The sequence below is a fragment of the Dermacentor variabilis genome, chromosome 8, assembly GCF_050947875.1.
Source record: "Dermacentor variabilis isolate Ectoservices chromosome 8, ASM5094787v1, whole genome shotgun sequence".
Lineage (NCBI taxonomy): Eukaryota > Metazoa > Arthropoda > Arachnida > Ixodida > Ixodidae > Dermacentor > Dermacentor variabilis.
In genome coordinates, this window is record NC_134575.1 from 93,627,461 (window position 1) to 93,650,074 (window position 22,614).

At 46.9% G+C, this 22,614-nt stretch overlaps 1 protein-coding gene across 1 annotated transcript in view; it reads left to right on the top strand.

Annotated features, from left to right (window-relative positions):
* The window catches only part of LOC142591187 (cytochrome P450 3A6-like), a 40,557-nt gene extending 19,779 nt beyond the window's left edge, over positions 1–20,778 (top strand). Inside the window, exons 3-4 of the mRNA XM_075703554.1 lie at positions 11,450–11,658; positions 18,286–20,778. Coding sequence (XP_075559669.1) covers positions 11,450–11,658; positions 18,286–19,530 — 1,454 coding nt within the window. The 3' untranslated portion in view covers positions 19,531–20,778. The remainder of the gene's footprint in view (positions 1–11,449; positions 11,659–18,285) is intronic.
* Positions 20,779–22,614: the final 1,836 nt, after the last annotated feature.

Below are 22,614 nucleotides of genomic sequence, written 5' to 3' on the forward strand. Positions count from 1 at the left end.
CCATATCTGTAACAGTGCTTTAGCGAATGACATCTTTCTTGATTCTCTGAAAATCGCCAATGTGAATGCATTGCAGAAAGGAGGCTGCGTCGCATATTTAAATAATCACAGACCAACATCCATACTTCCTGTTTTCTCGAAAGTGCTGGACCGACTCCTAAAGTGCAGACTAAATAAATTCCCAAATTAAAAGCACGCTCTTGTGGATCAACAGTTTGGCTTCCGTGAGCATATGTCTACTGAAATGACACTTGTTAATGTGACAGAAAAAATCCCCTTTAGTTTTGAAATCAAGTTATATACGGTCGCTCTTTTCCTGGATATTAGAAAAGCTTTCGACTCTACAGAGCATAAAATGCTACTTACTTTGGGATTCGCGGGGCGGTCCTAAAACTGATTCACAATCACTTCACTGCCAGACTACAATACACATGTTATAATGAGTATTGTTCACAAAAGAAAGAAATAGCCCTTCATATCCCTCAAGGGTCCAACTTTAGGTCCACCATTCTTTATTCTATACGTAGATGATATTGTAAACTTACCGCTTATACCAGATATTGTCTGTATGCTGACGTCAACAGTCTGTTCTTTTTTTCAGGTAATAGCCTCGGTAATAGGTAACTTGTAGCCAATAGTAGGTTACATAAACTTTTAGTTTGTTTACCAGCGAACCAGGTACAGTTAAATGTCAATGAAACTAAATATGTGGTTTTTCAACCTAGAAATAAGCCTGATGACGGTGTTGTTTGTCCCAAGTTCAATAGTTGTGCAATCGAATGGACTTCAGCTTATAAGTGTTTAGGTGTATATTTTAATGAAAACCTGAGTTTTATGCCTCAAGTAACGAAGATTCATGCAGGTCAATAAGCATAATATTTAGGATTAAGCTCCTTGCTTCTATTTGGTTCAAACGCCATTGGTATTATTCGGCGATCACACCGCACTTTTTTCGTGAAATATGACCTTTTAAAAATTGATGAACTTGTAAAGGCGTTTATTATTCACCGGCCTTTGCAACCCGCCTTTAGGGCAGGGCACGGATTCCTAGCACGAGCGCAATTCATGAGCCAAAGTGCTGAAGAGCACGACTCACTATAGATGATTTGCATGAGACGTGACGGACGCAGCTCTCACTGCGCTACTGCCCAAATTTGTCCGCCATGATGACGTCAGTGCATTGCATTAATGCGCGCACATTGTTTTGCTTATTGACGGTGACTGTTTTACACCGGTTATTACTGTTATCGCTTCGCCGTTTGACACAGGATGGGCTCATCGTTCCGTGATGCTGTCACGTTTCTTGATTACACTCCTTCACGACTTGCCAGGACCTAAAGATGGCGGCCACGATGACGTCTGCGCAAACTATCTATATCGTTCCAATCCTTCTCTGCATTTACTCCCAGGAACGAGAAGGGAGCTACCCGGCGACCTAGCAGCTTGTCCCTATGAGAGGGTCATAGTAGGTCTTGAAGCGGCTGGCGTTGCCAATTTAGAGAAATTTAGTGAGTCCGTCATTCCGGCGGGGGCGGGCGGTTGGGCGGATGAGCGGGGGCGTTAGCATGAGCGGCCAGATTGGTGGCGCCAACTGGTGGTTCAAAGCAGAACCACCCAAACACGCAGCGATTTACTACATTCTCCTTAGTTCCTCGTGTAAATTTTCTACAGCGGCGCAATCGCGTTCACAATTACGCCGCTGCCGTAAATTTGCACCAGCAGCGAAGCAGAATATAGTAGGTTACTCCAATTTTAGCAGTGTGCTGGGCGGAGATGGGCGTTCGACGACGCAGTAGGGGCCTTCATACTTACGCAGTGGTTCCGACGATAGCCCAGATGCGTGGAAGAGACTGAGAGCCACGCAAGCGCTCCGGCGAGTAACGTGAGCGCAGAAGTGGTGTCACTGCAGCTCTAGGTCATTTGAAGTAAAGGCCCGCGCGAGATCGCGACACTCTTCGGCATGTTCGGCTGCGGCAGAATTAGGCGCACACTCACATGCATCCAGCTTGTACGGAAGGATTGTGTCGATTGTGTGCGACCGGTGCCGGCCGTACAATAAGACAAAAAGTGAAAAGCCAGTGGTGCTCTGTGTAGTTGCGAAGGGCAGAATGGCATGCTAATTTATCTGGTCAGAGGCTACGTACATTGCGAGCATGTCGCCCAGCGCATGGTTAAAGCATTCTGTGAGGCGATTGGTCTGCGGAGCAGTAGTTGTGCGCTTCACAACGTAGCGCTCTTTGAGGATGGCTTCTACGACTTCCGACAATAAGACACGTCCGAGATTGCTGAGCAACTCCTGTGGTGGACCATTCATTACGCAGTATGAATAGGTGAAGCAGGAAGGAGGCAGCATCATGCGTTGCAGCTGCCGGGTGAGCGGCAGCTTCGGCGTAAAGCGCGAGGTGGTCAACAGCCACAATGAGCCAGCGGTCAGCAGCAGATGTCAGTGGAAGTGGCCCATACAAATTGATGCCGACGTGCCTAAACGGCCGAGTAGGGTAAGGTAGTGGTTGCAGACCGGCTGGCGAAATGAGCGGTGAAGATTTCCGGCGCTGACAATCGGCGCACGAGCGAACGAACTTCTAAACGTAGCTGTACATACCACGCCAGTAGTACCTGTGTCGAACGAGCTGGTAATTTTGAATACTCCCAGTGTGTTCACTGGGGTCAGTGTGCAACTACGCACATATATCAGAACGCAGACGTCGGAGTATTTCTTGCATGATCAATGTACTATTAGCCATGGGTACTACTACCAACCTGGTGGCCCTCAGCGGAGTAATTGCATCGGTGGAGTATGTCGTCGCGAATGGTGAAATCTTGGGCATGACGACGTAGCGCACGAGTGGTTGGTTGTGCCGATGGATCAGTGAGAAAGTCTATCAGCTAGGCGATTCCGTGGTCCTTGCGCTGTTTGGAAGCGATGGTGCTAAGGTGGACTGAAGAATCGGCAAGCTGGCCTACGGAGCAGCGGGGATTGTTGTCAGGCCAGGAAGAGTGCGAGAAGGCTTCGACGTCAGAGTGATCGCGGCTGCTACGGTACAGAACGCGGATATTGTAGTCCTGCAGGCGAAGTTCCCATCGGGCGAGACGGGCTGAGAGATCTTTCAATGGCCACAGCCAACATAGTGCAGGTAGTCTGTGACCACATCAAATGGACGGTCGTAAAAATAAGACCTAAATTTGATGAGAGCCCCGATGACGGCCAGGCATTCTTTTTCTGTCAGTGTGTACTAGAACTCAGCTTTCGTAAGCGTAGGATCTGCGTAAGCCACGAAATATTCAGGGAAGCCATGTTTGCGCTGGACAAGAACAGCGCCGAGGCCGACACCGCTGGCATCTGTGTGCACCTTGGTAGGAGCTGTCAGCTCGTAATGGCGCAAATTGGCGGAGACGTGAGCAAATGACGGAGCTTTGCGAAGGCCTCGTCGTACTAGGACGACCACAAAGTGAGGGGCCCGTTGCTTCTAAGTAGCTTCGTCAGGGGCAGTATGATTGCGACGAAATAGAGAATGAAACGTCTGAAGTAGGAACACAGACCGATGAAATGCGCGATTCTTTGACGGACGTTCGCTTAGGGAATTGGGTAACGGCCCGAAGTTTGGCTGGATGGGGGACAATTCCATCCTTGCATAGGACGTAACTAGAATTGTCAGCTGCCGAGCAGCAAATCCGCACTTCTTGAGGTTTAGTTATAGCCCTCGTTGGTTAAACACGTTAGAAGAGACCGGAGCAGTTTGAAGGTGCATGGTGAATAATCAGGGGCAAGAACAACGTTGGTCAAGATAGCGCAAGCGCATGTGCCACTTCAAGCCGCGCAGAACTGTGTCCATCATGCACTCAAACGTAGCGGGCGCACTGCGTTAAATTCGTATAAACCGTCGGGTGCGACAAAACTGTCTTCGACCGATCGGCTACTGACTATATCGTTCCAATCCGTCTTTACAAACAATATAAATTTAAACTTGCGTTACACATACAAGGTGAACACGAGAAAAATAAACTCATTTTATTCAGAAATACCTCTCAAGTAACACCCAACACAATTTCACGTACGACCATTTCAGATTTATATTTCGCAGAAACAACAAAAGAACTAGCACACTTAGTCCCACCCTTCATAAATGCACATCCTCATACGATAACTATTGCGCAAAACTTCGGGTCATTTAACTGCTCTAAAATTGCTATGAAAATATATTTTCTTACCTTTTCTGATATAGACTGTGCGAATTAGTTTCTTGTCTGCTTTATCTGTAAATATCCTTTGTTAGTTTCATATTGTGCTTGTATATTTTTATCCATTTTTTTTCTGACACACGTTATACTTCTTTGGCCTGTTCCTACTTAGAAAACTGTATAATGACACAGGTATTTATCGCACGCATGTCTATAATCTATGCAATGCATGTGTAATTCATGCTACTGTTTGTATGTACGATATGTTTTATGCTATGCTACCTCACCGTTCAGATGTATTGATGACAAGGCCATGGTCAGGCATACAATGTTAGGCCTTTAGTCTTCCACCCAAGACCTTCCCTGTGTCTCAAACAATACCGAATTAATAAATAAATAAATAAATAAATAAATAAATAAATAAATAAACATGGCTCGCGATAGAATGCCGCGCGGAAAGTTGTTTGTCTGCCACTGCCGCCACGAAAACTGCTTCGGCGCGGGTGATAGGCGCGTTCGGTGGGACAGGGTTACTACGCCGCAGACTGTTCATGTATGGCGTGAAATCGTTTTGTAATCGGTTTCGCACTTTACACGTCACGGTTGTCGCTCTGTGAGGCTCGGTAAGTGCGCGCTCGAGACGATGCGTGGGCCCATAGGTTACCAGCGAGAGAGTCGTGTCCGAGTGTGCATACAATCACGGCCGTTTCAGGAAAGATATAAGTATTTAATACGGAGATCGCCGTTCGCGAAATTCTACCAGCGGCGCACTTATGCTAGTCTTCGTGTGTGCCCGTGATAGTCTTGAGTTGTGTTTTGGGGGGTCTCCCACCAAAGCTATGACTATGGCGTCCTCTTCAGCTACTGGGGTGTCAATGTACTGTATCGTTACCGCGGCCATCCCACGGAGGCAATAGTCCATGACGCTGACGGTGTGGGCATGTCTGCGCTTGTGCCAGTCCGCGTTCGTGTACTGCGTGTCGTGAAAGTTGGCCTAATTATTTTACAATGGTTCCGCGCGAGCGTGTCCATGGCCTCTGTTCTGTGCTGGATGCATGTTCTTGGCAACAGTGTGGCGTAGAGTCGCTTACGCATGCTCGAGGGTAGCCGTTCCTTCAACGCCTTCTCGTTGAGTATCACGGAGTGGCCTTGGTGTCGAAGTACAGCTCTTTACGGCTCAGTGAGCGATAACCATTTCACCTGCCTCACCAGGCGCGCCTCTGTCAGTTCGCTCATTGTGTTGTGCATGCCCAGCTCCTCCGGGCGTTTGGTTGAGGTCCCTGGCGGAATCCGTGATGACTGTTTATAGGTTCGCTTTGTAAGAGTGTCTGACCTTCTCACGTCACTTTTTGTAATGGTAACGTAAGGGGCGCTGAAGGTGAATCTACTGGCAATCAGCACTTGTATCATCTCGACTACGTCGTTTTCTTTCAGTCTGTGGTGTCTATTTCAGATAAGAAGGATGAGATACATGATTTGTGCTGTGGATTTTTCCAGATGTTGCAGGTTGGCCACGCTTGTTCCGTTGCTCTACAGTTTAAAGCCCAACATACTGATTTGTTTCACGTTTGGTACTGGTTTTCCCTGTAGCAGAACTTCCACTTCCTTTGGGGGCCCCTGACTCTTCCCTCTTGATTTTCTCTGAAGCGTGACAACTGCTGATTTCTCAGGGGCACACTGGCGTCCACTCTTTGACGTAGCCACTGATGGCGTCAGCGGCTCCTTGAAGAGCCACTTGCTGCTCCCCCAAGGAACTTCTGCTGCCCACACCGGGATGACGTTGCGTATATCTCATGTCAAATCTCGGGTATGGCATTCAGGTGATCTGGGGCGCGATCGGAGATATTTTGTTCGATACGCGTTCTGTTGGTTGCTGCAACGTCACAAAGTGGCAGTATGCAAAATTTGTGACAGCGGGGCGGAAAGAGCAGCCAATCAGGAAGCGGTGACCTCCCCGGAAGTTTACTTCCGTCGTTTGTCATGTGCTTGCAGACAGTATACTACAAAACGAAATGTTTCTCGTCTTCCAAATGTATGAAGTCTTTATCTAAAAAAATGTATTTTTTCTTCTCAAGCCCAAACACGTTTTCAAATAGTAGTACGTGTGACAACTGCAATTTTTAACTATTAGTTTCTTTGCGTCGTCCCTAGGTAGTGTGGCGCACAGCGAGAAGAAAAAAGAAAAAGAAACGACGGGAAGAGTGGCACACTTTTCAAGAAGCAGTGACAACATCCTAGTGGCTCACTGGCACTGATGATGGGGTCAATTTCTCTGTAAAACCAACAAATTATTAGTTTCGAGATACAAAAATGACGCCGGAATTCACTTTCTGCCATTTCTTCAAACGCGTTTCGCAACGCCACCCGCTCTCCTCCATCCTCTAGAAACGCCAGCGCAACAACATAAGTTCCCAACGGAAGTGCCATTTTCTCGAATTAAACTATGGATTCGATCCAAACGTGCTATGCCGCAGCCGCTGGTTGGATCCAATCCAATCCATCGCGTATGATTGCTTCAAACTGCCCAGCTCCCGTCGGGTTCGGCGCCTAGCAGACGAAATGCTCGGTGGGAGGATGAATAACAGGAGCGTGACGTCATTTTGACGTCACCAAAAACGTGGCCGCTCCCCGCGGCTGGTGACGTCGGCGCGGAGTAGGCCAATCGCGCGCGCCGGTAACCGAACGAAGGCGCCGAACAACCATATCCGATTGCACCCCTCGAATCTTCAGCATCGCTATGTTGAACAGAATCGGTGTCCGAGTTCTACCGTGGCCATTCGACTAATGAGGAAGGATAGCACGTAGCTGTAAGTTCGTCTACCACATTGCTTACCACTGATATTTACAAGTATCGCCTCGTGGGAGACGTTGTCAAAAGCTCAGTTCACCTCATGCGCCAGTGGGATACCCGCTCTATTTGGCGTGATGTTGTCCGCTATGCCTTGCTTGAGCTGGAGGAGTACATCTTGTGCCGACAGATGAGCTCAGAAACGTACATGGTCGTTGGCACGATTCGTTTTTCCTCCAGGTGCTTGTTCATTCTGTTCCAGAGTCGTGCTCGAAAAGCTTGTCGAGACATAACGTTACCGAGATGGACAGAAGGCTGTCCAACTACAGCGGCTCTCCACGGTTTGGGTATTTGCGTTACCTTCGCGTGGCTCCATTGAAGAGGCACTTCTGCGGTCGTACAGCCCTGTTGAATAGGTCCAGCATTGCCACGATCGATTTTTCATCTGACTGGCGTGGAATCTTGTTCGTGACCTTATCGTTTCCTGCGGCGGCATTTCTAGTCAGGTTACAATTTGCTCCGAGTAGCTCGAAAATTTTGTTGGGTTGGTAAATATCCGTTCTCCTCGCCTCCATATTGGCAATGCGCTTTGGGGGCGGCAACCGCATTTCTGATGCACTTCTTCCGTAGCTCTTCGAGAATTTCCTGCTTCTTGCCATGGTGGTGGTGGATAAGCTCCTGGGTATGCGGCCCTGAAATCGCTTTCTACTAGATCGGATCTATCATCTGTCGCATCAGTTCCCATGTTTCTTGGGCGCTCAGCGTCCCCTGCAAGCTATCGCAGGTGAGGGTCCAATTCTGGCACCAAAGATACCTTGTATACGCTTCCGCATATTTTGTGAGATTGTCTGCACGGATATTCAACTTGCATGTACATTTAGGCCTTTTTCATCTTCCTTGGAGGCGTTGAAGAGGGGGGTCGATGACCGGCGTTTCGGTACCTAATTGTATGTTTCCAGTGTGGGCTTCCACAGTATCGAGCAGGCTCTTGGTACTCCTTTCGAGATCCTCTATGCTTTCTGCAGCCGCGGCCTTTATTTTGATTCCGTTCGTGAGTCTCGCGTGGTATAACTTTTTCTTAGAAGTTGTTGCGCATACTTTAGTTTGTAATGTGTAGTGATCGCTCCCCAACGCTTCTTCCGTGTTATTTCATTCCGTCCGATCTATCATGTGTGTTAAATTGAGATCGGGACAGGTGTCTCTGGACACACTTTTGCCGATGTGCGTCGATTTGTTCGTGTCCGTCATCAATGTGAGCCAATGTTGACATCACTGCTTTCTTCAGTCGCTTTTCAATATCCCCAAGCAGTGTAGGGGGCGCTGAAATCCCTCACTGTCACCAGGCTGCGCCGGGCTCCGATTTTTTATTTGACTTGCGTAAATAATATTCCTAACCCCGTTATTTTCCCTTGGTAGGGCTATACACGCTAAGCACGTGGGGATTAGGAATATATCATGTCGACGGCGTAATTTCGATGAGTACGTGCTCTATGGCCGAGGTTGTTGCAATATACTACTTTACTGTTTCGAGAGCTTTCAGGTCATTATTAATGTTCACCACTCACCGCGAACGTACGTCTCATACCCCGCGAGAGTCTCATAGATCATGGTCTCTCTCACGCTCCAACATGAACTAAGCGGCGAAAACACAGCGTGCATCGCGCATCGCTTTGACGAGGGGGCCGCACGGCCGCTCCATACGCAGCAGCCGCCGGAGTTGAACGCCCTCCTCCCCTCCCTTACCTCCCCCCCCCCCCGCTGCTTTTGCGCGCGACGCAAGACAGCGCACATCGCCCCCCCTTTGCTCGCTGCGCATGTGAGATGGAGCCGCCATCGTCGGCTAACCTTCGCACGCGTTCACTCCTCCATATAGCGTATGAAGCGTGGCGATGGTACAATGTGGCGGTGGTACGTCGGGCCATTTTCCACTCTCTACACGAGATATGTCACCGAGGTATTCGGGCTACTCAGCGCCTTGTCACCTAGGGCTATGTCTTGCCCGGTATTAACGATAATGTGCGCGCTTGGACGCGCACGTGTCTTCCGTGCAAGACGACAAAGGTCTCCCGTCTTACCCAGAGGCCTCCCCAAGCCTGCTTTCCACCCGGCCGTCGTTTCGTCCATGTTCAGCTCGACATCCGGGGCGTTCTACCCGTGTCCCAAGTTTGTCGTTATATACTCAACATGGTCCACCGTTTCACATGCTGGCCGGAGGCTCTTTCCATTCATGATATCACCGCTGAGACTGTTTCCTGCGCTTCCATTTCTGGGTGGGTATCTAGCTTTGGTTTTTCTCAGACGGTGGACGCCAATTTGAGTCCTCCCTGTTTACTTGCCTTAATTGCATTATTGGCGCCAAACATTGCCGTACCACTGCGTATCATCCATGTGCCATGACATAGTGGAACGCCTTCACCGAGAACTGAAGGCCGCCCTGGGTGCCCGCCTCAATCGCGCCACATGGGTTTGCGTCTTACCCCTTGCGCTCATTTGCTTATTGGGCATTCACCGGGAAACCAAGATTTCACAGCAAGAGAGCTGCTGTGCATCAGTTCTCTGCGTCTTCTCGGAGGCTTCTCCAAATCAACGCAGCTACCAGCCCTGCCACAAGAATTACTACAACGGCTCATGGACTGTGTTAAAGACCTCCGGCCCACTGCACCCTTCCTTCCCGTCACGATACAATCTTTGTTCACCCCGACCTGGTTACTTCAACACAAGCTTTCGTGTGACGCGACGCTGTGCGGCGACCGGTGACCCCAGTCTATGACGGACCAATCCGCGTCCTCCATCGTGCCCCGGAAACCGCCATACTCCTACAGAACGGCCATGGAGAGACGGTCAGGTGAGACCGTCTTAAGCCGCTTTACGTGGAGACCGCGATGGAAACCATTGGTTCGCCGCCTAGCATCACGCTAGAGTGCCAAAGCCGGCCTTCAGACCGGTTGGACTTCCAGTCTAGGCGGGGGGCTCTGTAGCGCCCTCCCAAGGGTGGCGCCTAAAAGCAGGATAGCGTGCTGCCCGGTGAGAAGAAAATAAAGATGACGCCTGGGCGTAGCACGTGAAGCCACGACTCGCACTTCTATTCTGGAGTCGATTTAGAACAGCTGTCTCTTTCCTTAAAGTTAATATTATTAAATAAAGACCGAGAGCCAAAGCGACTCAAACCATCACTGCTCTCCGCCCGCAAAACAACTCGACGAGTTGCCACACAGCATTGTTCGAATTCCTTTACAAGTGTGCTCACAATCATACGGCTGTGCTAAATCTGTCAACTGCGTGTAGCTCCTCACCATAAAAATGCTACCAATGATGTGCAAGCTCCCAAAGAAACACGAGAAAACACAATGTGCGCCGCACGTGCAATGCATCCGACGCTCAATTCGTCACTCAGACAATGTCGAAGTAGAGATGGAGTGATATTCTCGTCCTCACGAGGAAACTGTCACGAATGAGCTACGAGGCGAAGCAACAACGTAGGCGCGGATTATTATTACGAACTTTAGCATTCCCGCTTAGTCTATTTTGCTGACGGCGGTTGTCCATGCCGGCTTGTGGTCATTTACATGCATTTACCCGGAAAAATAAAGAATTTCATAAACGGTGGCGGACACGCTGGGCATTTATGTCACTGTGGTGGCAGTTCTTACGCAGCAGTACCGGGCTCCTTGGCTACCTGAACACCAAAACCACGCGAAGGAACGGTGGTGCGAGGAGACATATTGCAATGATCGCGGGCATCGTGAGCGCTTGAAGCGACTCGCGGTGCAGGTGACCTGATAACGTGGTGACACGGAACTCCGCAAGTGCGAAGAGTGGCTCTGGCGTCTATCGGCAAATCTGAAGTTGAGGTCCCGTTGGAATAAAAGACTGAAGCACGCAAACACGAGCATAAGATAACCGCCGAAATTTGATAGGATAACATAAAAAGATAGCGGATTGCGCTAGTTAGTGCGTCGTGTTTACTGTGAAGATAGGACGCGCGATATAAAAGAAGAAAGCACAGCGAGAAAGTGTTCGTGTCTGTCGATGTTTCTCTCTGATATTCCATTACTTCTCGCTACCATAGCTACCATATTACCCTACTTGGCTACATACAGACGTGACAATGCAAAGTTTAATTCTGGGCTTTTGCGCCAAAAGCACAATCTTTTTAGGAGGCATCCCGTAGTGCGGGATGTCGGATTAATTTCGACCACCCTGGTGCTTGTTCACGTGCCTATAAATCTAAGTGCAGCAGCGTTTTCGCATTATTTCTTGATAATTCCGGCTTCCGCGGCCGTGATTGAACCCGCGACCTGGAGTTGGGCAGCATAACAATGTAGTCAGTGGGGTGCAGCGGCTGGAAATATGATTTTTTTATGCTTCTGTACATTATGTTTTCTCGCTAGGACGCATTTTGCGCATAGATTTGAAACCCAGCATTAAGAAAATACTGCAAGCGTGCTGTGTCCCGAATGAATGTCGATCTGCTTCTTGCAGGAGAGAAGTGGCGGAAAGTACGCTCAGTGTTCAACACCTGTTTCACCACTGGAAAAGTAAAGAAAGTATTTGATATTATCGACGGCAGCATGGCAGGCCTTGTGCAGAAATTCGACGAAGCTGCGCGGTGTGGCGACATTGTCGATGCCCACGAAGCAAGCCGCGGCATGGTATTGGAGATGATCACAAAGACTTTGCTTGGACTAGAGGTGGGTATGAACGGCACTGTATATATATATATATATATATATATATATATATATATATATATATATATATATATATATATATATATATATATATATATATATATATATATATATATATATATACTAAAGTCGCATCCAAACAATCTTGCTAAAGTACAGGAAGCTGACGGCAAAACGTGCTTGCAAATAAGCACAGTGCTACAACTGCTGCGATATTCTCTGGCCTTAACTCTCGGTGATTGTGGAAACTATGGCACGCCAAGACCGGCTGCTCCGTTTAAAATAAACCAACCAACTAATGGAATGGAAGCGTAAGCATTATTCGGAGAGTGCCCCAGCAACAGCTCTTACGCGAAAAGTGTAACGCCTTTCATCTGTACAAAAGTGCGGAATTTGCAAAGTTAAATATTTCACCGTTGTAGTAGTGTAAGCTTAGATCAGTGCTAGCTTGATAAGGAATAAGTACCAATTCAAACCAAAAAATATGGGTCAGAAAGTGTAACATTATGATCAGATTTACACATAACCATTGGGATAGATAGGGCTTCGTAGAACCTGCGTGGCGAAGTTCATAGTAGTGATGGGCCAAATAATATTTGGTGGTGGGCATACTTCAAACTTGGGGGTCGGCCTATTTAAAATTTGGTGGTGGGCCAACTTTCAATTTAGGGATGGCCCAACTAAAATTCGGGGGAGGGCAAACTTGAAGTTCAGAGGTGGCCCAACCGAAATGAGAGGGTGCGAAACTTGCACTTTCGAATTTGACCAACTTGAAATCTAGGGGTGGGTCAACTTAAATTTAGGGGCGCGCCAACTTGAAATTTGTAAATTGGCCAGCGGAAATTGGGGGTATGCTTACGCATACTTAGACAACATGAGTAGTGTTTCTGCATATTCTCTTTATAGAAATGGCAGTTGTCGAATGTGTTCTGAGGAGAGCAGAGTTGCCACTGGACGCGATAAATAAGCCTGAAGTTTGTAGGTTCTTTATACAACCAGCGGAATTGCAGGCAAAGAGAAAAAATTGGGCGAATTGACAATAATTTACAAACCTGGAATAGAAATCATGTTTATTTTCAGCACGCATGTCACAAGGTTACTATTTACAAATATAGGTTACAAGCAAAAAAAAAGAAAAGAAAATTCATTCAATGCGACTTTTGGTGCTGAACATGCTTAACCAACTCCCAAATGTCTACATCAACGTTGCTCACCAACACACGCAGAAAGTAGTGAAAGTGTTCATCGGTTAGTCGGGAACGCTAGTTTGATTTGTTGAACTTCATTCTGGAGAAAGCCTGGTCGCAGACGTATGTACTGTCCAACACTGTTGTCATGGCTGCTGCTAATTCCCTCAAACTCGAAAACATTGTGTCTTTAAGACCAGCGTAAAATTGCACAACGTCTTTCGCATCAAATGTGTCTTTGCGCTCGTCGTCTGTGTGCAGATTAGCCAGTTCCAACTGGTACATATTTGGTATCTCCCCGATATCCAGCTTAAAAGGATTCTGAAAGATTCGGATGCTACTCGAATTATTTTGGAAAAGTTAGACTCACTAGCCTTCTGTTGGAAAAAGTTGAGTTTCAGCTCAAAAGCCTTAACGTCTGCGAGCATGCCGGACACGAGTTTCCCTTTTCCGTGCAATTTTAGACTGAACTCATTAGGGTGATGTGTAACATCATCCAGTAGAGCCACCTCCCCGACCCAATTGTCAGCGTAAAGCTCCTGCAGTGGTTTGCCTTTTTCACGAAGAATTATTGGGATCTCCTCACGGAGCTCATAAAAGCGCCGCAAAACTTCTACCCTGCTTAGCCAATGAACTTCACTGTGATACACGATATCCATATAATCAGCATCCGTATCGGACAAGAACTGCTAAAACTACGGATCGCTCAAGCCGTGACTACGAATAAAATTTACGGTACAAACAACAACCTTCATTACTGACTCAGAACGCGTCACTTTGGTGGACGAACATTCCTGGTGAATAATAGAATGCAAGTGAATAGGGGCACTAACACCCAGGCGGGCCATTTCGGAGTTAATGCGTCCAATGACACCAGCTTTACAACCGACCATATTTACGCACCATCAGTAGTCACACTTTGGAGTTCCTTCCAGGTTAGCTGACCCTTTCTAGACATTTCCATAACTCGTTCAATATATCTTCACCGGTTGTTGTGCCCTTCAGGCTTTGAAGAGCAGCTAGCTCCTCTGTCACTTCAAACTTAGCATCTACTCCTGGAACAAAAATGAGTTACTAAGCTGTGTGACACACATCATTGCTTTCATCAGAATTGCTGGAGAGGTCTTGCTCTATTCTTCAAATTACGCAACGACTGTTGGCTCGTGTCTTCAATTCACCTGGTGACCCTCCGACAGGTAGACTAAGTTCCTTGAATAATTTTTTCTTTTCCAGGCAAAGATAGTTAGCGATAGTCAATAGGCATCTCTTAACAAACTCTCCGGCTGTATAAGGTCGCCCATTCTCTGCAATCAGTTTGGCGAAGGTGTAACTGGCCCGAACAAGAGTCACTTTTTACTGAACGTTCGTCTCAAAGATGTTTTGCTGCATGGACAGGCCTTTCTTCAAACTCTCAATTCTTTCGGTCCTTGCTTGTGACATCAAGGGGTGGTACGTCTCGCGATTATGAGTTTGGTAGTGCCGGCGTAAATTGTACTCTTTGAATACAGAAATAGCTTCTTTATAGACCAGCCAGACCGCCTTATTCTCTAACTTACCAAAGTTATAATCATCTGTCCACCGATTTAGAAATATGCCACATTCCGAAGTAATTTTTCTCTTCAGCTCTCCCTTAGAAAGAAACATGTCGTGGAGAAATACACGTTGAAAAAAGAATTATAATTAGAAAAGCTAATACTAGCTAGAAAATGACGCATTGAGCACAATATTATTTGCAAAGCTGCCTTTCAAATCACACGGGCGCAACAGAAAAAGGTGCACATTTCTGCTCTTGCAAACACCAAGCAAACCGAGCGCTGCTAGAGTCAGTCACAAAGAACGTTCAAGCAGTAGGACAGCGTCAGCTGTTGATGGTCGTTCCAGCCGCTCGCGTGCCTAGTTCCTGCCACTTTCACGGGGCGGCGGCACCGTCACGCGTTGGATGCGCGCGGGAAGACGAGACACCTAGAGATGCCGCGAACTTTTGACAGCGAACCTCTTAAGGGCTAGTTCCCACACTATCTTGTCTGCGGACAAGCGGCGTGTCGACCACAAAACTCGAGCCACTTCACCGTCACCCTCACACGCGCACGACGAGGCAGAGTTGCCCATTGTGTTGGGAGGGTGAGGGGAGGAGTAACCCTTCACATACAATTGGAGATACCTCGATGAAGGCCCTTGCCTGACGCAGTATTTCCACGAAAAATCTTTCTTCCCCCTTCTTTGGACCTGTGGAAAGAACGGACGTGACGATGTTGTCTGGCGAAGTGTGAAGATAGGCGGCAATGCCAACTGGAAACGATCTTTCTTTGTTCCTGTCTAGCCCCATTTGGCGTCAACACTGCCATGTCGACCTTCAGATAGGAAGCGACAAATGACGACGTGCCGGGGGCCGCATGCGCCCCCGTGCCGCAGATTGCTTACCCCTGGGTTAGTGTATTCGATTGGGCACAACAGTTGAATTGGTTTTCTGAATGTGGTTCCATTCGGCATTCGTACCTCTCTGGATCTGATCCTTTCATCTTGTCAATGGATAACTTCGGCGGTTTCTCCACCGCGGTACATGATGTTCGTGAACTAAAAGGAGAGCTCCTGTCCTTAGTGCGCCTGATGGATGCGGCACAGTGAAAAGTTCTCGTGGGAGACTCATCACATATTCATGTTGCCAACAACGGCAAAACCGTTCGGCCATCCTTTCGCCATAGCACCGGCAACGAGTGAGTTTAAAAGGTAGATCAGCCACGTCTCTACCGGAACCGCTGATAGAAGGAGTGTTGAATCGCTTTCCTCCAAGAAAGTGAGACGTCAGTGCAGGTTCGGGTTCTTTCACATCTGTGTAGACATAGGTCAGGCATGGATAGTTGATGACAGACCGAAGTTTTATTAGCATTCTTGTGATCTTTTAGAAGTTGCAGAAACGTTTCCGAAGACATGCTTTAACGCTTTCACTGGTTGAACAATCCGTTAAAATATTAAATTAAGCGGTTTTACATGCCAAAACGACGATTTGATTATGAGGCGCGCTGTATTGGAGACCCCGGAATAATTTGTACCACCAGGGGATCTTTAATGCGTATCTAAATCTATGTACACTGGCGTTTCCGCATTTCGACCCCATTGAAGTGCGGCTTGAAACATATGGGTTCACAAGAAGCGAGACACGAACACGCAAGCTCTGTTTGTGCGTGTCTCCCTTCTTGGGGTCGTGTGTTTGCGCTGTTACCCATATGTTTCAAGATGAACCAACTCTCACAAAAAGAAGAATTGATGAAGTGCGGCTGCCGTAACCACTCGTTCCCACAAACCGTCCCAGCAAGCAGCCTCCTCAGTTTTAAACTTCAGAATCAGAATCAGAATCAAAAATTTATTATTAGAAGTTGGGTCACAATTGCAAGTACTTAGTATGCAGAAGGAGGTCCCATAGTCAAAGACTGTATCGGGACCTCCTTCAACTGAACTTCAAGCTGATCAGGTGGCTTGCGAATAAGTTCTAAGTGAATTTGTATTGTTGTCCACCGTCTCCTTAGATCCTTGGAAGTGTGCTGCGATGTCATAGCGTTGTTACAATATATGGCTCGATTGACTCCTCTTACTCGATGGACTATACATCAACCGGAAATTTGTGGTTGACTTTTCTGTCACCAGTTCAGCGTGTGTTGCATGGATAACTGCACGCGTGAAATTGATGTATGATTTCCGTGGTTCTGAGAAGCCTGCACCTGTAACATCAAAGCAAGATGCTTGAGTTACCTACTCACCAGGCAGAGGACCTGCTGGCTCAGTTGTAGCACGACTGTTTAAACGATTGCGCGTCGCACATTTCTTGAGCACCTATTTCACCATTGGTCGTCTCCGGAGAATACAGTACTGTTTCCTCAAGTCGATAAGAATCTCCAGTGCGTCAGTATTCAGCAGGCGGTGGCGGCTTGCGCTAGTTGTTGTTTGTGGATAATGTCCAGCCGTGGAGAAATGGTGACGCGCGGTTTCTGCGAGCAGAAAGATGCAGCTTGTTGCACGGAGAGGCACACGTGTCATTTTACAAATTTCTGTCGGAGGGTCACGGCTTTGAATCTCAGGAAGGAGTTCATAGCACCATAGTCGCAGGGCATCGCAATCGGTCAGTTGAACCGAAATTTTCAGGAATGCCTTCTCAACATCTTCACTCATTCCAAAACGGTTCATTTTGGTATTTGCAAATGCATTGAGCAACTCTGGCTTCAAGTTTGGTTTTGGTTCTAGAGCTTCGTTAAAAAACATACATCTGCATCATTAGGAAGAGGCGTCAGATAGGGCTCTAACTCTGGTAGAAAGGCTTTCAAGCTTTAAAATCGCATGATGAGGTATGTAGTAGTCTGTTTGCCTCGTTGTTGATCTCTTCCGATGGAATTCTTCCTGCGGACCCTTGTTCCAGTTACTTACAGATAGTTTCATTCTATTTGATCAGTATGCACCTCATAGTTCAATAACATTTTCGTGGGCTAGTCAGGTTTTTCTTTACGACCACTCTGTTGTCAACGAGCATAAAGTTCAGTGTTTTCCAGAGTACTGCGGCCTCGTAGAGTGATATATCGACTGCTCTAGAACACTTTGCTGACGAGACAACCGGCACGATATTGACTGACGTTGTGCAGATAGCTATAGTTACAGCATGAAGTTAGGGGAATGCAGATAGAAATGCAGAGCTTAATTATCCGCTGTCACATGATAAATTGATTTAAACAAGTCAATGACAAACAAACCAAACTCTTGCGGCCGCATTGTTCTCCATCTTTTCTCTTTATAAACAAAATGCTTCCACGTGAACTAAACGGTGAAAACACTCAATCCTGCGATTTACCCATGATCCCTGTCGGAAAATCTGCATTATCTGCATGAGCCTGGTTGTAGCCGGCAGGCTAAGGTAGCTAGCGTCAACAAGATCCAGAAATGGTCAGACACCATCACAGTGCCAAAGCTAGCAGCATATTTACTTATTCGTTCTATAAGCCTATTTCATCATTGTCAAGGCGCCGGGTTTCTCATTTGATGCTCTTTAGGCGAATAGGCACACATTGCAACAGTTCTCCGTTGCTGCTTGACATCGTGTGAATACCGCTGTGCATAATGTCAAGCGCCATCGCAGCCGAACTGCCTCTGATTCTTGCGCGCAATGTACACATTCAGCAGAGCACGTTCCTTCTTTCGCGAAGGGACGAACGCTACAAAGCCCCACGCGTGCAATATTTGTCAAAATTTCTAACGCAGCGCAGCTCAGACGACACAATATATTGCGGCGATTTGCATTCAACAGTAGGGCGTTGCGTTTTTTAACCCAAAACCAATACAGACCGAGTGGAAGCTGTTGGCCGGTGTTTACGCAGCACCGCCAGGCCAGCGTATCACTTACATAAGTAGTGTGATGGATTGTACAACGTAGATGGACCAATCTTTCTTTTTCTTACAGGCAGACCGGCGAACGCAGAGTGACGACCCAGTCCTCAGATCACTCAATGTGATATTCCAAGAAGCGGACAACGCGTTGTTTGAGGGCGCGTTTGCGTATCCCGGCCTCCGCAGCATTCTTCAGTGCGTCTATCCGTTTACACTATTCTGCAAAGCAGTGCAGAAGGTCATGGACCATGCGGTGATTACGATAAACAAACGGAGGCGGGATGAAACTGAGCGAAAAGGTGATGTGCTCCAGCACATTCTCGATGCTCACAAATGCGTTGGACATTTTCTACCCACAGCACCCGAAACTGGGCAGAAAGATGATGTGCTCCAGCACATTCTCGATGCTCAAAAAGGAGTTGGAAATTTTCTACCCACAGCACGCACTAGCGCGCGTCTTATCGATGACCACAAATTGTTATGCAACATCGTAGTGCTTCTTATGGCTGGTCTCGAGACAACTTCTGCCTCTCTGGCTTTTCTGCTGTACCTTCTCGCGAAGCACCCAGAAGAGCAGCAAAAAGTGCGAGCTGAAATTCAGAGAGTGCTCCGTCGTCACAAAAACTCTGACATGGAATGTGGCATAAGCAATTTTGAAGAAAAGCAAGGACTCGAACACAAACGATGGGAAACAAAGAATAACGTTCCCGTCTCGTCACCCTCACATAGCTCGGAGAAGCCGACAAATGAGAGTCAGAATTCCAAGTACGAAGGTTTAGACACAAAACATGCAGAGCTAACAGCTGTGCCAAAGGCCTCGTCACATCAGCGAAACGAAAAGATGGAGCTCGATGAAGACGATGTCATGCTGCTTGAGCGCCTCGACATGGTCGTTCGAGAGGGGATGCGATTGTACCCGGCAATTCCTGTCGCTATAATGCGCGAGTGTGTCGAGGACAGCACCATACTGGGCCGATTCATTCCAGAGGGAACGGGCGTTTTTGCGCCAACGTGGCACATCCACAGGAACCCAGAGGTCTGGCCTGAACCAAACCGCTTTATACCGGACCGCTTCTCGCCAGCACAGCGAGATATTGTGGCCTGCAGCTACTTCCCCTTCGGCCTTGGGCCCAGGATGTGCGTGGCAAGCAGGCTAGGAATGGTGACTGTAAAGACAGCGCTTTATAGATTAATAAGAAATTTCGAGATTTCTCTCGCCGAGGACATCCAGGACCCACTCCCGGTACTTGTGGATCATGTGATTATTAATCCAGCAGTGCCTATAAAACTACGCGTTAAGCGGATAAAGTTGGAATGAACAAGCGTGCAGTGATGTGCAGTGTTTATGCTACCTGAATAATATTGAAATGGTGTAATATTACATGCAGTGATTGCTTGAATTCGGGCCATGTGTTTAGAAATGAGTTTTATTCTTCTGCTTAGCGCAGCACGATGTATTGTTCAGCTATCGAATCAGTACAGGTACCCCAATATTACTGGCACAACTGTTTCCTCAATTTTATCTTATTTACTAATACATCCCGCGTTAGAGACGACTTTAAAGTTTCATATCTGCTTATTAATTGTTACCTTTCCGCATTATCGGGTTCCGTAATGGCCTAGCCTATGTACAATAGTTGAATTCAGAAGAAAACGCACAGTACGAAAAATAAAAATGCAATTACGAAACATAATTTCCAATTTTGCGACGTACATGATTTCTCAGATTTGATCGCGCCAGATAGCGCCATTTGGTGACGTGTAGGATTTAGTGGAGGAGATGAGAACGCCTTGCTGGGACACTGCAATATTAGCTGAATTATAATGCGCTGTTCACTTAAGTACCTCAACAAAACATTTTGTTTAGATTAGTTCCGTTAACTGCCCAATATAGCCATTATTAATCAAGTAACGTCATTTCAGACCGATTCCTGGGGACTATCACTACAAGTTAAGGAATCTCGCTCCCTAACTGCACTTATAAGTAGAGGGGCATTCGAATTATTAATGTTTTTAACACACTCTTCCTGTCGCATCCTGGTACTGCAGCACTAAGAACGGCAACGTCGAATATGCCTGGCCTTTTGCTCTACACCTCAATGTTTTCACAAGCCAAGCTGACAGGTGTCTCTTTCTGCACTAGATGATTCTGCAAAATGCGTATATTGAAGCCATAGAGAGTCATCACTTTCAAGCTTAATGGGTCTCCATGTTCAACCCGCCTGCATTGAGTCATGACTCAATAACATACAAAGTGAAACTACCCTCAGTCATTGCCAAAGCCCTTACGCATTCCACACCGGCAAGAGCTCACTGAACCCACTCGACACAATTGCCTTGCCTTACGCGCACTCTTCACGGCTCTCGAGCGAATTATTTCCTACAGTAGCTTCTCATGTACGTTCTTATGGAGCAAATTAGGTCGGCTTTATCTAATACCCTGGCGAAGTCAATGGACCTCTCGCTCATAGGTCTACACTTATTGACGCCAAGAAAACATCGGAGCCCCTATGGCACCCACTCGGCGATCAAATTGATTCGTTGATTAGCGGTAATTATAGTAGTATGCGAACTTTATCGAAGTCTAAAGGAGCAAGGAATCGGGTGAAGAAAGCTTAGCTTCCTTTCTCCCCCACCGGCGAGCAGACTCCTCTCTCTAGGAGTCCAGCACCAGCAACAGCTTCGTCATGCCGACTGTTCCCGGTTCACCTTCCTCTGGTAGGAAGACTACACTTCCCTTGGACACGATATACCTAGGAGATTTCTTCAACTTGACCTCACATAGTATTGTGCAAAAACAAAGGATAATAAAAAAAAGCAGGCGCCAGCATTTCGAGTCCTGCATCTGCAGCCATGGACGCGATAGACCGACTTGTTTGCATGCACAGTTTCCTTGTCAAGCCGTTGTCCTTCAGCGCGCAATTTCATCACGCTGAAGCCGCCTGTACTCTGGCGGTGGCTCAGGCTGTTTTGCTTGGTCCTGCGGCTGGCCCAACAACAAGCATAGCTATCAATCGCAATTACCAGTGGTTGCCCTGTGTAGAGCCATATTTCGCGATTTAGCGCCCTTACTGATCAGCTGTGTGAAAGCGCTCATGAGTGTCATGAGCGCTTATGACTTAGTCGTGTCTTTTGAAACCATCATGTCAGCTTTAGTTTAAACTCCCTTACTGGCTTGGTGTTCGCACATCACCTGACTTACTACCCGCCTAGCCACAGCGTTACTGAAAAGCAAGTGCCTTTTTTTTACCAAAAGGATCACTAAACGGTAACACTAGGTCAGAATATGGGGTGAACATTTTTGGTTTTACTGAATTTTAGACGAATGCCTGTAGCAAATAACATAATACTAGTTTTTGAGCTAGGTTATTCAGAGATGCGGACATAACTTGCTCGAGAAATCAAATGATAACAAAAATTCCCTGATTAAGTGCCTAACTATTATTTTATTTCACATGTTGCAATTTCGAAATTGCAGCTGGTGAGTTTGCAAGTCGTATCCAATTGAAATGAATTTTCAGAATGCCACCAGTTTAGAGATATTCGCCATCTAACTCGCTATAAAGATGCCGGATTGTCCAGCTTACTTATTTCGTAAAACTTTCTTTTATGCATTGAAGGAGGAAAGCAACTGCACGGCCTCTGTGATTAATCGCACACTTTGGGAAATAATACCTCGAAACTTGTGTTATCCTAGAAATTTTACTTTAAGTGCTTACGTCTTCCAAATTCGCCGAAATTGCAGTATGTGCCGCAATGTAATTAGTGGGGATGTTTAGTAGTGCATTTCGTTAATTAGTTCAATATGTATTTCGTTTTATCACGCGAGTAATGTCGGCCTCTTCGAATAACGAAGTTGAAAAACAATGATTGTGCTGTCGGCTCACAGGCGATTGTAAAATTCTGCAAGACCTAAAAATTATTGTCCCATAGAATGATACCGTATTCCTCGAAAGCTATTTTAGTAGTTTCGCGGAAATATCGGTGGTATTGTAGAATAATGGATGTCAAATTGCATTTTTTGATTTCGCGCCGTAACCCCAGCGATAGTACGTCGGTGCCTCGTCTAGGTATTTCGATGAGTATCGGGTGTTTGAGCCCGCTGTGACAAAATAAATTCTCGTGCTACCTACTACTAAACTAACCTAAACACATAATTTCGGGGCATTATTTTGAGTCCGCGGGAAACCTTATGGAAGTAGGGAATAACACTAATGCTTCTTGTGTCTTCTAATCAGCGATCGGAATTCAGGCGTGATTTCCTTTTTTTTTTAATGTAAACGCTTAGCTAGTACAAGAACGTGCGATCTCTTTCTAATACCTTTGCAAACATGAATGCTGCATCTGTACACGTGTTATTGACGTTACGAGCAAAACGCACCTCAGCAACGGAATTTGAAAT